Source organism: Nyctibius grandis, chromosome 20, assembly GCF_013368605.1.
Source record: "Nyctibius grandis isolate bNycGra1 chromosome 20, bNycGra1.pri, whole genome shotgun sequence".
In the NCBI taxonomy this organism is placed as follows: Eukaryota; Metazoa; Chordata; class Aves; order Nyctibiiformes; family Nyctibiidae; genus Nyctibius; species Nyctibius grandis.
In genome coordinates, this window is record NC_090677.1 from 485416 (window position 1) to 501025 (window position 15610).

Consider the following 15610-nt stretch of genomic DNA (forward strand, 5'->3'; position numbering starts at 1 on the left):
GGGAAATGCAAACTCTGCACAGGTCCAGTAGTCACAGCTGCACGTTAAGTGACAAGGTGAAATACAGTCGCTGTGCAAATCACTCCTAAAAGGATGCTTTTGCCATGGCATAAAACTTTGGAGAGGTCTTTCTTCCTGGAAGTAAGTGAAGTTCGGGCTAGAAGTCTTCAGCCTGGAGAAGAGATGTCTTTGCCAGAGATCTACAAAATGCAAGTGGCACAGAAAGAAGGAGGAAGGACTGGCCTTCCACTGTCTCTTCCAACACAATGGCTAGGACTGATCAACTGAAGTTAAGGAGATGTTTCCTCACTTCACCCATAGGACCTGTGAAACCCCTTGCTCAAAGATGCAGTGGATGCAAAGAGTTTATACATCAGTTTGAGGGGAAGCTGGACCTGTGCTTTGAAGATGAATGTATCGAAGGTTGCTAAACAGACAAACCACTTTAGGCTCAGGAAGTCCCTGGCCACCAACTGTTTTTGGTTATGGGCCAGTCTCATATGTGCATACCCTGTTCTTACTCATCCCTGAACAGTCACCTCCAGCCACAGAGGCAGGACACCCATTTCAATAAGCCAGAAACGCAAACGGTTGTATGGTTACACAGATGTACATTCAAAACTGTCATTCTTATATTTTAAGGCTTTACAGGAAGATGTGAGCTAAAAAAAAAAAACCAAAACCCCAACCATCCAAAGCAAGTAGTTGGCAATGGGCTTTTCAATTCTTGTATTTCAGGTTTTCCTTCAGATACTCAAGATATGTGGACATTCAGCATCCTTTATCTCCCTTCCACCTCCTTGTCCAGACATCTCACCTTGCCTCTCCCTCTCCTCTTGCCTTCCCATTCTCCCTGCAGTTAAGCCAAGCTTGCTTTGTCTGAAGGACTTCAACTTTTTGGAACAGAAAAGTCAGAAGGCATTAATCAAACACGCTATTGTGCAACTATTTCCACCATCGAGTTGCATCTGGTCCCTAAGGTCTCTTAATTCTTCATTAAGAAAGTGCTCCATGTGGAAAGAGGCGAGACACGAATGGGACAGCACTTCACAAGCTTCGCTGCACATGAATATGCATGATTTGAAAGAAATCACTCCAGCCCGACAAACAGATGTGCAAACGAGCCGAACACCAATGGTTTTGTCAAAAGGAAGCGACAAGTAGCAGCGGGCCCACTTCTGCCATGAGTCATCTTACCAGCAGCGTTATGGAGAGAAATCACACAAAGCTGCAGGTATCAAGTGAGAACGGAGCATCAAATTGAAAGCACTGGAGAAGGAGCCGACCCGTTGACTACCGACTTCTGGGTCTGAAACCGTGCAAGACCAAACCAGCTCCTACGCAACTGCTGCAGGAAGTGGGTTGATTTATAAAAAGTGGGCTGACTTATAAAAGTATTCAGCTCTAGACACGCACCAGATGAAGTCGGTATACCGTTTCATCCAAAAAAAAGGTCATGAACTTCGTTAGAAAAATGCACTCTTCAAAAGGCAGACGAGCATTGAAGCGAGAACACAAGGTTGCTGCCACTGACACATCATAACCACACCTTCAACATCTTAACACTAAGAGGTGATTCAATTTTTGGAAAATACTTCTTGACCAACTCATGCTGCAGCATCTAGATGAAGGTGCAGTTACTGGTACAGGGTCCCAAACTGCTCTCAGAAGACTGTCTTATGCTTAATAGATCCCAAACTAATTTCATTTCCGAGCCATGTTGCTTTACACAGCCCCTCTCTGGCCAACAAAAGTGGCTCCAGGGCACATCCACCTCCTTGCACCACATCTTCCCACCTCCTCAGCAAGACCCAGCTGTGAGCACCAAATGAAATGACCACCGCAGGCAGTGTGTACGCACAACACTGCATCTACCCATCCATCTGCTGGTGTTGTGAAACCTGTCAAATCCTCAACAAATGAGTCCTACCTCCCCAGAGGAGCCTGAAGTCATGCTCTTGCCCTGCTCTGAGCTAAAGTAATCAAAATTTCCTACTCCGAAGTTTTTGATTTTGCCAAGAGGACAGGGATGAAGAGGGATGAGGGTGAGCGGGGAGGGAAAATCTCTGCAAAACACAACCTGAGCAAGCAGTCCCAGCTACGCTCATGATCACAGGTTGGGACCTTCACCAAAGATAAATTAATGCACAGGTCCTGACTTCTCGCTGTGCTGCAATCTTGCCGCCATGCACAGGAACAGCAGAGGAGCTGGGCAAATTAGCTGCAGAGAAGTTGATCATGTTGACAGTGGCAGGCATCCCCAATTTCAGTCCTTCAGAGCAAAGCAGTGAAGATCCGCTTGTCCCTGCTTCGTTAATGCAGCAACTGGGCACCACGGAGCAACGTTAACAGGCTGGCATAAAGTAATCCATACTTCCACCACCAGCATCAAATCACCTTCCAGATATCGGTCAAGAGATGCTCTGCCAAAGCTAAGATTTTTATCAAACAGTTGGGGGTTTATCCTATGTGAACATAAAAGTTTTCTCAGATCTTATCTTATTCCCCTACAATAAGATCTCCAGATCTTACTCTTGTGGAAGTTAAGTTTGCCAGATGGAGCTGCAGAGATGAAGAAGGCAAAGCTTGTTCCTTGCAGCATCTTCCTTCTTTGCTTCAGGTTGCTTCAGGGGAAGTAAGGGCATTCATTCCCTTGAGGGCTGCAGCACAGAGCCAACCAGAAAAGGACACATGGACTTCCCCCTGGGGTGCCATCTCTTCATCTGCTTCAAGGGAGGATGAGTCAAGAAGCTAGCAACCAGTTAACGGCCTCTGATGAGCAGAGAGACCTCATACGGACACAAAGTGGGAGACTATTCACTGAATTTAGGAAGAAAGCAGGAGTCAGAAGAACAGTTCACAGCACCTTCTCTCCTAGTCCCAAAGCTTGGTACCTCCAGCACAAAAAGCAGAAGTGAAGGAGAAGCACCCCAGAATAACGGCCACCCAAGGGTGCGGAGGAGCCTCCAAGTCCTGAAGAGATGTCGGGGTGCACTGGAAAGAGGATAAAACTCCCAATAAGGAGCACACAGTTCAAAAGGAGGCCTTTGAAGAAGAAATCAAAAGCCAAATGGTGAGAGGAAGCTAGCAGCACGTCACGGAATAACCAAGCAGCAAAATACTTTCCACTCGAGGAAACCAACCTGTATGGCACCAGGTGTCATCCCTCTCTGCTCATCAGGAAGAGGTGAGGACATCATCCTGGAGACACACTGCAAGAAACAGCTTTCCAGGTTCATAAAGCAAGGCACAAATATACAAGCTGTGAGCTTGGGTTCTTGTACAAAGCTTTTCCTCCCTTTCTACACAAAAGAGCGAAGTTGAGAGCCAAGAGGATGGACAACCCTCTGGGGTTAAAATAATCCCAACCTGGCAGAAGCACCTCCTTTCTCTCCTGCTTTTTATTATTACTCTATTTCTCAGTTCAGTGGTTCCCATCTGCTTCCAGCCCTTTTCTCTTCCAATGGGGCTGCAGTTTATCCAGGATGCCATCAGGCCCTCAGCCCTCTCCAACATGTCTCAGCTGCAAGTTGGTTTGCCCCAGCAGCCTGCCTGTAAGTCAGATCTGAGCAATACTGAACCTTCAGATGGTCAAAGAGTCATGAACCATAGCTACTTTACTGTATATCGGATTTCCAGAAGCCTTATGAAAAAGCCTTGTCCTTCCCAAGTGCTAATACTCAGAGGAGGGAAGTAACTCTCGTTTTCACTTGCGAGTGGATGTTATCAGTCTGCTTTCACTGCTGCGTGATCTTTGCACAGGCTCTTCACCATCCTCCCACTCAAATGCCAACATTTTCGTAAGCTGGTTGCAGTCTATAGCTCTCAGCCATCCTGTTTCCATAGTTTCAAACACCTTTAAAGCAAACGATCCCCAAGTCAACCTCTCAAATTCATCTCCCGCCTAAACTCAGCCCTCCAGATGCCTCTCAGACAGCTCTCATCAGCTGTTTTATACCATCTCCCTAGAACTTCAGCAGATCTGTCTAAACATGTGCCATCACCCCTTTTCTCACAAGTTCCATGCCTCCACCCACACGCTTTCTCTCTCCCATTACCAAATCCTGCTCTACATCAAAGACTTTGCCTTCTTATCCTCAAAACTCATTAATTTCCACTTAAAATGTTCATTCATGCACATATTTCCATTACAGAATCCTTCTCATTTTCTTCTGCCGTTTTCCTTCTATTGCACAAATGTTATGGAGGACAGGGCACCCCGATATCTGTCCAGCCTGCTCAAATTTCCTAATCCAGCACTTCCCACCTGCTTTCAGCCCCTTCATCTTCCAAACGCCACATAATCCCAATACTATTGCTAGTTTGTTGAAGACCAAAAAAAAAATAGAGCCTTAAGCAGCCTGAGTTATACAAAAGGTATTTTAAAGTACAAACTTCAGCCTCTAAAATATCATCTCTGATCCACTTAAAACTCTTACATGACCAGGCTCTGATGCAGGAAAATGATGCCCCATGAAGGCAAAGTGTCACCTGTTCTCACCACCTGGAGTTAGCTATAGGACACAAGGTAAGTAATGAAGCACAAGAGTCCTCAAAAAATAAAAATAAACCCCACTAAAACCATTTTCTACTTTGCCATAGTCAGTACAATCCATAAAGAAACATTTGCAGCTGGAAAACATAGCCCAGTGGTTAATTAACAAGGTTTTTTTTTTGCACAAGTTGCTCATCACAAGTCAAATGCAAGTGCTCATCGTTCCCATTAGGCTGAATAAACGCGTGCAGGTTCGTACAGCACACGAGCAACCCACCGAGGCAATCGCATTTGCTGAACTTGCACAACCCTGACATTTTCCAGAGCTATTCTTTTTAAGAAAAGCAACCTAAAAGCGTTTCTCCTTCAGACTAAAGCTTTGTATACAAAAAAGATGAAATAAGAAACGGGCAGAAAGAATTACCTGTCCTATATTGCAACAAAGATCCCAGTGGCTACAAAGTTCGAAGGCACAGAAGAAAAGCAGAAAATGTGAAGAAACGCACAGAAAATAATGAAACCGCATAAAAAAGCCCAACCAGAAAAAGTCTCAAAGCACAGGGAGCACAAGATACCAAAAAGGCAAAAAAAACGAAGGATGAGTTTTTATTCCAATAGATCCATCAGTTTAAAAGAAATGGATTTTCTCGTCTGCTTAGCACAAGATGCTTTCAATTGTATGAAAAAAAGGATGACAATTACCAAGAAGATGTAGAAAAAGGGAGGTTTGAGAAGATACCAGAGAACAAGGCTGAGAAGATACCAGAGAACAAGGCTGAGAAGAAACCAAAGCAGCTGAAGTAGCAATTTGTATTGCGTCTTTGAGAAGACGCCTTCCAAAAATCGAGCCACCTCGTTATTTGCCTTGCCCTCCCTTCGTATCAATAGTCTCAACCCGTAGGCCTGGTTTGTTGGGCTTTTTTTTTGGTCCACCCCTCGCGGGGGTCCGACTGCTCCCTGAACGCAGACACTGTCACCTCCCCATGGCAACGGGCCGGGGATCACAGCAGCGCGTCACCTTAGGGAATCTGGTTAGACTAATATAGAAACACGGTCACTAGCGGGTGTCATCACTCATTCCACAAACAAAATGCCAACCAACCGAAAAAAAAAAAAACAAAACAATCAAAAAAAGTGTTTTAAAAGAGTCTGCTACCAACATAATTCCTTTTTAAAAGAGCGTAATTTATAATTCTGGCTGTGGTTTTAAAAAAAGATGCAATTAATTCACAGAATCAACCAGGTTGGAAAAGACCTCTGGGATCATCAAGTCCAACCATTGCCCTGACACCACCATGCCAACTAGACCATGGCACTAAGTGCCATGTCCAGTCTTTTCTTAAACACCTCCAGAGATGGTGACTCCACCACCTCCCTGGGCAGCCCCTGCCAATGGCTAATGACCCTTGCTGAGAAGAAATGCTTCCTACCGTCCAACCTGAACCTCCCCTGGCGAAGCTTGAGGCTGTGTCCTCTTGTCCTAGCGCTAGTTGCCTGGGAGAAGAGGCCGACTCCCACTTCACTACAACCTCCCTTCAGGTAGTTGTAGACTGCAATAAGGTCACCTCTGAGCCTCCTCTTCTCCAGGCTAAACAACCCCAGCTCCCTCAGCCGTTCCTTGTAGGTCAGAGACTCACTCCATGGCTGTCTTAAAATCAATCACAATCACTCCATGGCTGTCTTAAAAAGAGACCCACATAAACCGAGTTGCTGTTTGCTGCCGATGTCCGAAGTAGCAAAAGCTCATCAGGGCACCAGTGCCAAAGCTTTCAGCAGGAGAGGACACGGAAACCACAGGTGCAGGGATGGAGCACACAGGAGCATCCCCCGTACAGGCACCCAGCACCATCCTGGGAAGTGCAACCATGACGTCGGTCACCAGAGCGCTCATATGCGCAACCATAAATGGAAAAAAATGAACATCTTTTATAGAAGCGGCTTGTAGCTGCTAAGGACTGGAGCACGGGACTTTTAGTCAACAGGACAGGAGTACAAGTCAAATACAATACTCTATCCACATTGCAGCAGAACTCTTCACCTGTCTTCAGACTAGAATCCCTTCGTATATATAGATCTATATATTTATAGAAGCTACTCAACAGATTGAACACTGTCCAGACTACTTTCCTTAAAGCTTCCCATCCTTGCTTTCTACACCTTCCCACTCCACTTTCATTTTCTGGATGAAAAAATAAGCTTACCCAAAAAAAGGAACATGTATTAACAGATCGGGTAGTACCTCCTGCTGTGTTATTAAAATGGCATAAAGCCCTTAACCATGTCATTCACCCGAAAGGGCCAGACACAGCTGGCAAACAGTCCACCCCCATAAAGCACCAGAACTATGTTCCAGTTCTCTTACCACTGAAGAGCAGAACAGGCCATACCCCCAAGCCTCTACTTGATATATACATTTTTTGGAAATGCTCAGCCAGATGTGATACAGCGCTGACGTTAACACCAGCGGGAAGGAAGGAGGAGTAACAGAAGTTACCTTAAGTAACCTGATTCAGCGTCCCCGAGACTCACGGGGTGCAGAACAGCACCCTGGGTCCTCAATATCACTAGAAACGCAGATGCTATCCACTGAGCTATTGGTCTCTCTTTCCTCAAAGGGTAAATAACACAAAATATTAGATATTAGGAAGAAATTCTTTCCTGTGAGGGTAGTGAGACCCTGGCCCAGGTTGCCCAGAGAAGCTGTGGCTGCCCCCTCCCTGGCAGTGTTCAAGGCCAGGTTGGATGGGGCTTGGAGCAACCTGGTCTAGTGGAAGGTGTTCCTGCCTGTGGCAGGGGGGTTGGAAGTAGATGGTCTTAAGGTCACTTCCAACCCAAACCATTCTGTGGTTCTATGATTCTGTGAAAAGGACAACACCACGTATGTTTTACGTAAAGTGCCGGTTTAAAGTCTAGTTTGAAAACAGATGAGCAGAAAGACTAGAAGAGACCACAAACTACGCACTCGACATAAGCGTTGAGCATATTTTTTTCCACTGGGGAAAAACACACCTCATTGCCAATTCAAAGCTACTTTAGGAAAAGACTTCTCAGGTTTGACTCGCATCTCATCTTGCTGGAGACACACCGGTCGACATTAAAAATAAGGTAATGCGTATTTTTGAAAGACTTCTCTTACTTCCAAGACTAAAAATGGTTTAGCTCCCCAGGAAAGCGTTCCTGCATCTCACCGTGACAGCATCATGGTAAAGGGTTTGATCTCCCTGCAAACAACCTGCACTTCCCATGCCTACAACTTGTTTAAAGCTTCTAACATAAAAGGTTTTTAAGCTGCAGTTCCCTTAAAATCCCTTGACGCACACGGAACATCCTTTGCGCTAATGATCAGGCTCAAAATTTCATGGCTTACAAGCAAAATATGTTAGCTGACCGCTTCCATACTCAAAATACTTCAATAAAACACCCACACAGTGACAAGAATGAGACTTTAATCAGTTTTAAGTGGAGTTTTAACACTAAGAGATAAAGGGTTGTTAAACACAATAACAAACGGACATCTGATTTGTATGAGGCATTATCCTGTACATGTCATACTTGGTTTTTGTGTATTCTCAGTGCATAGCATTACACACAGAGCCACTGTTGCACAGCACAATAGTATTTGAAGAGGCTGAATCAGAGTAAGGCTGCTTAACAGACTGATTTTTTTTCCTTTTAGTATCTATATATATATATGCTATATGAAAACAGACTGAAAATTTGAACCGGCAGAGAAAGGCAGCTCTGCCAAACGCTGCAGTTGGAGCCCCTTTTAGTGCACAGTTCCACCCCATCCATCTGCATGCATGACACTTTCTAACAGTATTTAAAAGGTAAACGAGGCACTTCGTGGCAACCACAGGCATCGTTAACATATTGCACACATTTGCTATGACTAAACATGGAACTTGCACACTAGCATCCTATTTTTTTTTTAATTTTTTTTTTTCTTTTTTTTTTTGGAAAGCTGAAACATTTGATGCTGCATGTAAACTCCACTTCAGTTTACAATGTGTGCCACAGAACGAATCCGGATGCTATTTATACAACTGCCCTTTTAACAGCTGTGGCCAATATTTTGAGTGGGGCTACCAATGACTAGGGGATGCTTCAAGGGCCTAACAGTAAGCTCTTACCAAAGTGATGCCTTCAAGTAGTTTCAGACATGTAAGCTGTTGCACATCCAAAAAGGTTGAAGCGTACAGTCCAGAAACTCAAGGAGAGATTACCTACAGAATGCAGTTCAAGCTAATTATGAATACTGTCATAAATAAAGTTTTAATAAGGACTCAAAAAACCTTTCAGTCATAGTAATTCTTGTCAACTTCTATGGGGGTGGTAACTGAAATAAAGTATAGGAGAGTATGTATAATATATATTTATATATATAATATATATATATAATGCCATTTTTCCATTTCCAATGACTACACCATAAAATGTAAGCAAGGCTTCTCAAAGACATCGAAACATTCAAAAAAAAAAAAATCAAAACCCTCATTCCAACCTTCACATTCCAAAGGAAAAATAACAGTGCAAAAGCCCATTGCGTCATGATTTCCAATCCGACCCTCAACGTTACATACCGGAACTGCACCGATCCAATTTTTATTATCCAAAGTGGGACATGCAGCAGTGTCGATCTCCGAGTACTTTTAAGAGCATGAACGTTTTTGTTTATTAGCCAACACAACTTTCAACTGTTAAAAAATGGACAAGGTGAAACATGGTTCGAAGGGTAAGAGTTAAACGTCACGTCCCCAGGTAACCACCTCCTGCTCGTCAACAACAGTGGGAATAATGAGCGCTGGAACCAGCAATCTTGATCCATTAAGCTATTAAAATCTAATTAAACCTCTAAGCCAGAAAATATTTATCAGCTTTGTTATAAGTTAGAAACATGAACCTGATGAGCAAAATTGACCAACAAATACAACAAAAAAAAAAAGCACTTTATACCTTCGTTTACCAATAATAATTACTGGAAGTCCTGCCTTGTCTCGTTCAAATTCTTACCATTAATGCTGTTGTACAGGGCCCTCACAGATTCCATACGCAGTTGTTATCTAGGTGAGAACACAGCTAATGAATTTCAATGTCAGCACCAATAACTTAATTAAAAGGCGGGGGGGGTGTGTATTACATCCTAAAAAAAGCTGTGGGGACAGGTATTCATGGCATACTTTAGAGAGAACAATTTTGTCAGCTACTTCACATTTGTATGCAACAGTAGTTGTACTCTTAAGTCATCTGCAGTCTGGGCCTGTTATATACCAGAAGTGAATCTCAAGCCCTACTCCTGGCTACATCCCTACGAACAAATAACACAACACTGCCAGTTTTGAAATCTAATTTGTTGGGTGGTTTGGTTGGTGGTGGGTTGGTTTTTTTTTTAATAGCAAACAATATACTTGGGACAAGCTCTGCTTTTTGAAAATACCCATCTTCATATACACAGTGTTGGGAATTTACTGCAACACTGGTTTCCTCTAGATCATGTGTAACGTCTGTTTTCAAAACATCGTAGGTACTGAGTATTCAAGTAAAATTCCCTAACAGTTAATGATATTTTTTTTTAAAAAAGTGTGCAAAACTGCAAAACTCATTGTAATAGAATGTGTAAGGTCAAAGGGGTGGAACAGCTGACAGAGGTTTGATTGAATAAATGCATCATGAATCTTCAAAACAAACACTAACCTGGAGAATCTCCAACTGAAATTTCCTGTGCACCATTACAAAGTATTTTTCTATTAATGAGAAACAAGCTTGCAAGGCAGCACATGAAGTATTCACAGCAGGAATATGATTGAAAAACTAATAACATAAATGTAAGATGTTGACTGATGTATGCACTAATAGCATCTGACTTTTAGCACTGGCCTTGATTACACAGGAGATGGAGCAGCCATTACAATTCAGAAAAAACACAATCAACCATTGTCAAATTTTGTAACAATTTGTTTCAAGCCCATATTTTAGTTGATAGCCTCCACATTTGTATGGTTAAGTCATTGTTGCTGTGTTTCCTTTCTGTGACCCCAATAATTTTTCTCCCTTCATTTGTGGGTCTTTAGGATGTTGCAAAGGTTCATTCCTGTACCCCTATACAGAATCACTCTCTCTAGCTGCCTTTTCTAGCACCATTACACTTAAAAAAAAAATAAAATGCACAAACAACAAGCAGTGACAGCGGCGACTCTTCAATTGTCCAGGATGAATTACGGTAGCATGCTAAAGAAAGGTGCATGTAAATAGCCGGATATGGTACACAGGCCAAGCTCCAGCGGACTATATTCCTTTCTGAGCATTACTTTCCATCCCCCATCCAAAATACATGCAATTAGAATGTAGTAAAACCTTCTAGAAACATCTCTTAGCCAACTGCAGACTTTTCTGTTGCCACACAAGTGCAAAAAAAGGGGCAGGATGTGAACCTGTATATTTTTCGAAACTTCGTTTGGTGACAGAACACAAAAGGAAAAATTCCTACGTATACACATTAGGTCTGTCTCCACTTTTATAAAACTGGAATAAAATGGGAAAGTGCCATGTTTATAGTTCCTAATTGAAGTTTTAATGTCCTTTTGACACAAAAAGGTATATACATATCAGAATTACGTAACCTTTTTTTTTTTCCCCAACTGGACAAGTGTCAAACCCTGTAGATTTATAGGGCAAAACGAGATTGGTCAGGAAAGAATTGTTCCTATAATTGGTAATCTGACACTATGTCCTTTTGCCATTTAAAAAGGTCCTTTTTTCAGTTTATTCAAGTTTGTCACTCTTCGTGGTTGGTTTTTTTTTTTCTGTGGTTTTTTTTTTTTATCTCCGATAAAAAAAATATTCAGACTTTTGTAATCTGTGTATGCTGATCTTCATCAAAAGGTTCATTCTCTGGATCAGAGTCAGTGGTGTCAGAGTATCTATAATGATCAGGTTCATTGTCACTAACATCTGGTGTTACAGAAGTTGAACTGCTAGCCTCTGGATTTGATGGCTCTTCTACTGTTTTTGTGAAAAATAGCTTCACCTGGGAAAGGAAAAAACAACATTTAAAAAGGGAACCTGGACTTTAACCGAGCACAGGTAACAAGGCAATTTTTAACAGCGTGGCTACAACCGAATCACACGAGTGCTCCTCTCTCTGCTCTGGAAAGAAGGAAATAAAGAGCGAGCTCTTCTGAGGTTAGCCAGCCTCTCACTGCCACCCCTGACAAAATAAAGAACTGGCCAAAAAGCAGGTCTTTCAAGCCCAGCTGAAGGAGTTCTGCATATCTGCACCAACCACTGGTACTCCCGAGTTACAGCAGCAGGACACACCACTGCGGCAGGCCATGCCACACTAAGCTTTTCGACCGTTCTACCTTCTAGACCTCTGCAAGCACAAAAAAACATTGTAATTAAGAGTGTGGAGGAATGAACAAAACACTCTAACTGTTGACCTGTTTGTCTGTGTGTGCGCGTGTGTTAAAAGTTTGATCCAAGCAACATTCCAACAAGCAACTATGACCATTACCTTCAAACGAGCACTGCTGGGGTCTAACTGATATTTTATGAGCAAGTTAGAAAATGCTTTAAAATGCCTTTTTCATTTTTAAAAACAGTGCTGGCAATGGCTCATATTCCTCAAAGCTAAACTCACAGGTTAAGGTATTCCCATGAAGCACACACCTCTGCAAATCAACTCGGGAATTACCGTGTAAAGCTCAGAGCTCATGGCAATGCAGCTGGTACGGGAAAGATGCTACCTGGGTCTCCTACTACTCGTCTCTAATGGCTTTGATAAATACCTGAAACAACCCAAAGCCTTTATTCCCAGTCTCCCAACATCTACCGACTTCCCAAAAAGCACATGAACTTACAAAGCTGGAAGCTTTGCGGAGTGGTGGCAATACCAACACATTAATTCAATTTCTACAGCAGTTTCAAACGGTTCCTCCATGAGGCAAGACAGACAAATCAGACAACGTCATGCAGCTTTTCAGCTTTGTTTACACATAATATATACTGACCTTGAAGTTTGGAGAGAAATATCTGTTGGCTTTGTCTTTATTTGCTTTGTCTAGATCATTTTTTGTTAAGGTAAGGATTAAATATTCCTTATCATTATCTGAGCGCTCTGTACTGAAAATACCATCAAGTTCCTGATCTGCAACTAGACTTCCATTTTCTACTTTGTCTGAATTTTCATCCAGTCCTATGAAGAATGTATTTACCCAAAAGTGAAACATTTTGTCCTGGGGGAGGAAGAACACAAAGAACAAGCTTGCTTTAGTATTCACTAGTGGCACATTAATTAGACTGTAATATCAGACAAAACTTGTTTGGACAGCAGTACGTCATCGGTTACGTTGCATGCAAAGCCATTTTCACCAATTCTTCTAGACAATACGCAAAACTCTGCAGTAATCAAACTCAATTTTAACCAATTAAGCTTTCAGAAGTCACTCCTTATCAAAAGTTGTGTTTTAAAACAAGCTATCACACCTACAAAACAAAGCAGATGACCACAAACCAAACAAGTGTTAAACTTGTAATCACAAGGCATAAAGAGATTTTTTTTTTTTGCTCATACCTTGGCCAAGCAGTAGCCAAACCCCACAGACAACCTGTGCAAACCAGCTTAGGCCAGTAATATTTATCAATAGAGAACATTCTCCCCCATAGGATGTTCTCCCCTCCCCCGTAACAGAACGCTTTGCTTTATTTTTACACAGAAATAGCTGCAATTGAGCAAAACCACCCTACAAACACAGGACTGTGTCAAAGTGGATTCATTACTGCTTTACAGAGATGGTTTCTACCAGACAGATGTTTGCTGACCAGTACTATGAGGAAATCAGGCTCAAAGTGTCTGCTCTCCTTCTACTCAACAGGAAGATTTTAATGAGAAGATGAGCCATTGACAGTTTAAGTACATTCAACTTAAGCAGAACTTGACAGATGACCATCAACAGCTGGAAAGGTACAAGTTAGATTATCCACTATAACCTGTACGAGGAGGCAAAATATAAATGTATCAGTGATTTAAAAAGGTCGCTGGAGAACTAGCTGATACAAGCCAGTACATTACATGCTCATCATTACAACTAGCAGGGTCATGACGAGTGTCTATCTCCAGATGTGCTACTGAATAAGCAGCAATGTTTTGCTCTTGCCTAGACAATCTCTGAAGATGACACGCCCAGGAATTTCACCTTTAAGCTCTCGGCGAAATAGCTCCGTAGGATGCACTGAATGCTCTTGTGTTGGTCCTCCATCACTTGCCATACTTTTATCAGTCAAGGGTTGACGTTTCCAAGATCAACTACCAGTAGTAGGTCGGTCCTGACCAGCACATTAAGCACCTCTCATCTGAAACTCTGAGCTACATTTACTTCCTCTTTACAAATGAAACCTTCTGTTTTACTCTGATTTGGAGTTTTTAGACAAAAGATCCAAAATGCAAACGGCTAATCTTCCCACAATAGTATTTCTGTTAAAGCTGCAGGGATGACAAAGCTAGCACATACCAGAATCTAACATGCCTTGGTATTACACAGGACCAGAACACAAACCAACTCCTTCTGAGCTGATTTACATATTTTGGTTTACCAGAGAGATCTAATTCCAATTTCTTATTGGAAAACCCAGGTCCTGCCCCATCTTCCTAGCTATTTACCTCTGTTGGTAGGTGAGGGAGTGGAATCAGAGGTGGAACAGAAGTGGTTCTAGTGTGTATCATCTGAGCATGCCTCCCTGCTGAGGGCAATATGGCACCAGCAAAATATCACAACATTTTCCTGGGCCATCAAGAAGGGGGCAGGGAAGAGGTGGACTACTGCTTAACTTATATTCTTCTTCCTCACAAATGAATGAAAACATGTAAGCACACAAATAGTGGGAATTCATAAGCGTCTGATGAAACAACTTCTACCTGCCTTCTCTACCAAAGCTCAGTAGACCCAGTTTCAGTATTTGAGGTAAAGCATACAAAACCACTTCCAGCTTCTGTGCGTTTCTCTCAGCACCTGAGAGACCCCCAACCTGTAAGGAAGTGCAAGGGCAAAGTTAAATAATTCAGTCAGAAATACTTCTGGTAGTTAAGCAGTTAGTCACTTCAATGCATGCCTCTCCAGTACCTTTGGGAATCAAGTTAATCTTCCAGATTAACATGCTGTAAATTATAGTTGTCTTGGGAGACTAACAGATGTTTGCCACTGCCACCAAGTGCCTTCAAGCCATCACATCTATGAAAAAGCCTTGTTGGAGTCCATCCATGCAAGGCAGCAGTTGGTAGGTTCTTGCCAGGCCCAGCCTGCTCATACACTTAGCACCCTCTTCTTCTTCTTTACTAACACCACCTCAGAAAGAGTCTTAAAAATGCCCACCCCAGGGTCTGAAAGTAGAGGATGAACATCCTTGGCAAGAGCATTTGTTCTTCTGTAATGCTCCAACGGGTCATCAGCCTGCCAGCTGATGTCTCATGAAGAAAGTGGCAGTAGGGAAAATCCCCATGAAGACGTCTTCAGGATAACCTGGCCCAGGCTCCTCCTATGCCCAGATGATGAGTCCCTCAAAAGATAGGTAGTCCTCCAAGTAGATGAGATGGCTACTCCTGCTCAAACTAAGAGACTAATTCAGGTCAAAACAGAAACAACCAATGGCATCACCTTTCCAGCTACAGAACAGGAGGGATTTGGAGTCCAGGTGCCATCTGCAATAAACAGCGGGAAAAGACAAGCCTGAGCTGAGGTTTCCAGCACCCCACAGCTCTGCAAGCAGATGGATATACCACCTGCAGTCTCACCACTGGTGAAGAGGCCATCCTTCCAGAAAGGATTTAGAGAAGAAAGTGCATTTCTACACCGTGACCACAGTTGAGGGAGATCCCACCTCTTGTAGTTGGGGTGATGGTACTACTGTGTTTTATCCTTCCTCAGGACCACAATGCAGAAGTAGCAATGCACTTTGGTGCTGGTCCTCAGTGCCACCCATGACACCTCCAGTGAGGTCAGCAGAGGAGAGGACAAAGCTGATGAACACGCTGCAGCAGATGGATGGAAAATGGCTTATACCAATAGTGCTGAAGCAGCTTTGGAGGAAAGCAGTGCCAAAGCAAACAAGGCCGCTGGATGT

At 42.9% G+C, this 15610-nt stretch overlaps 1 protein-coding gene across 1 annotated transcript in view; it reads right to left on the minus strand.

Annotated features, from left to right (window-relative positions):
* Positions 1 to 7924: 7924 nt before the first annotated feature.
* Positions 7925 to 15610, minus strand: part of PTEN (phosphatase and tensin homolog) — a 52324-nt gene continuing 44638 nt past the window's right edge. The window contains exons 8-9 of the mRNA XM_068416668.1: positions 12505 to 12729; positions 7925 to 11522 (exon numbers count right to left, since the gene is read on the minus strand). Of these exons, the coding sequence (XP_068272769.1) occupies positions 11337 to 11522; positions 12505 to 12729 (411 nt within the window). The 3' untranslated portion in view covers positions 7925 to 11336. The remainder of the gene's footprint in view (positions 11523 to 12504; positions 12730 to 15610) is intronic.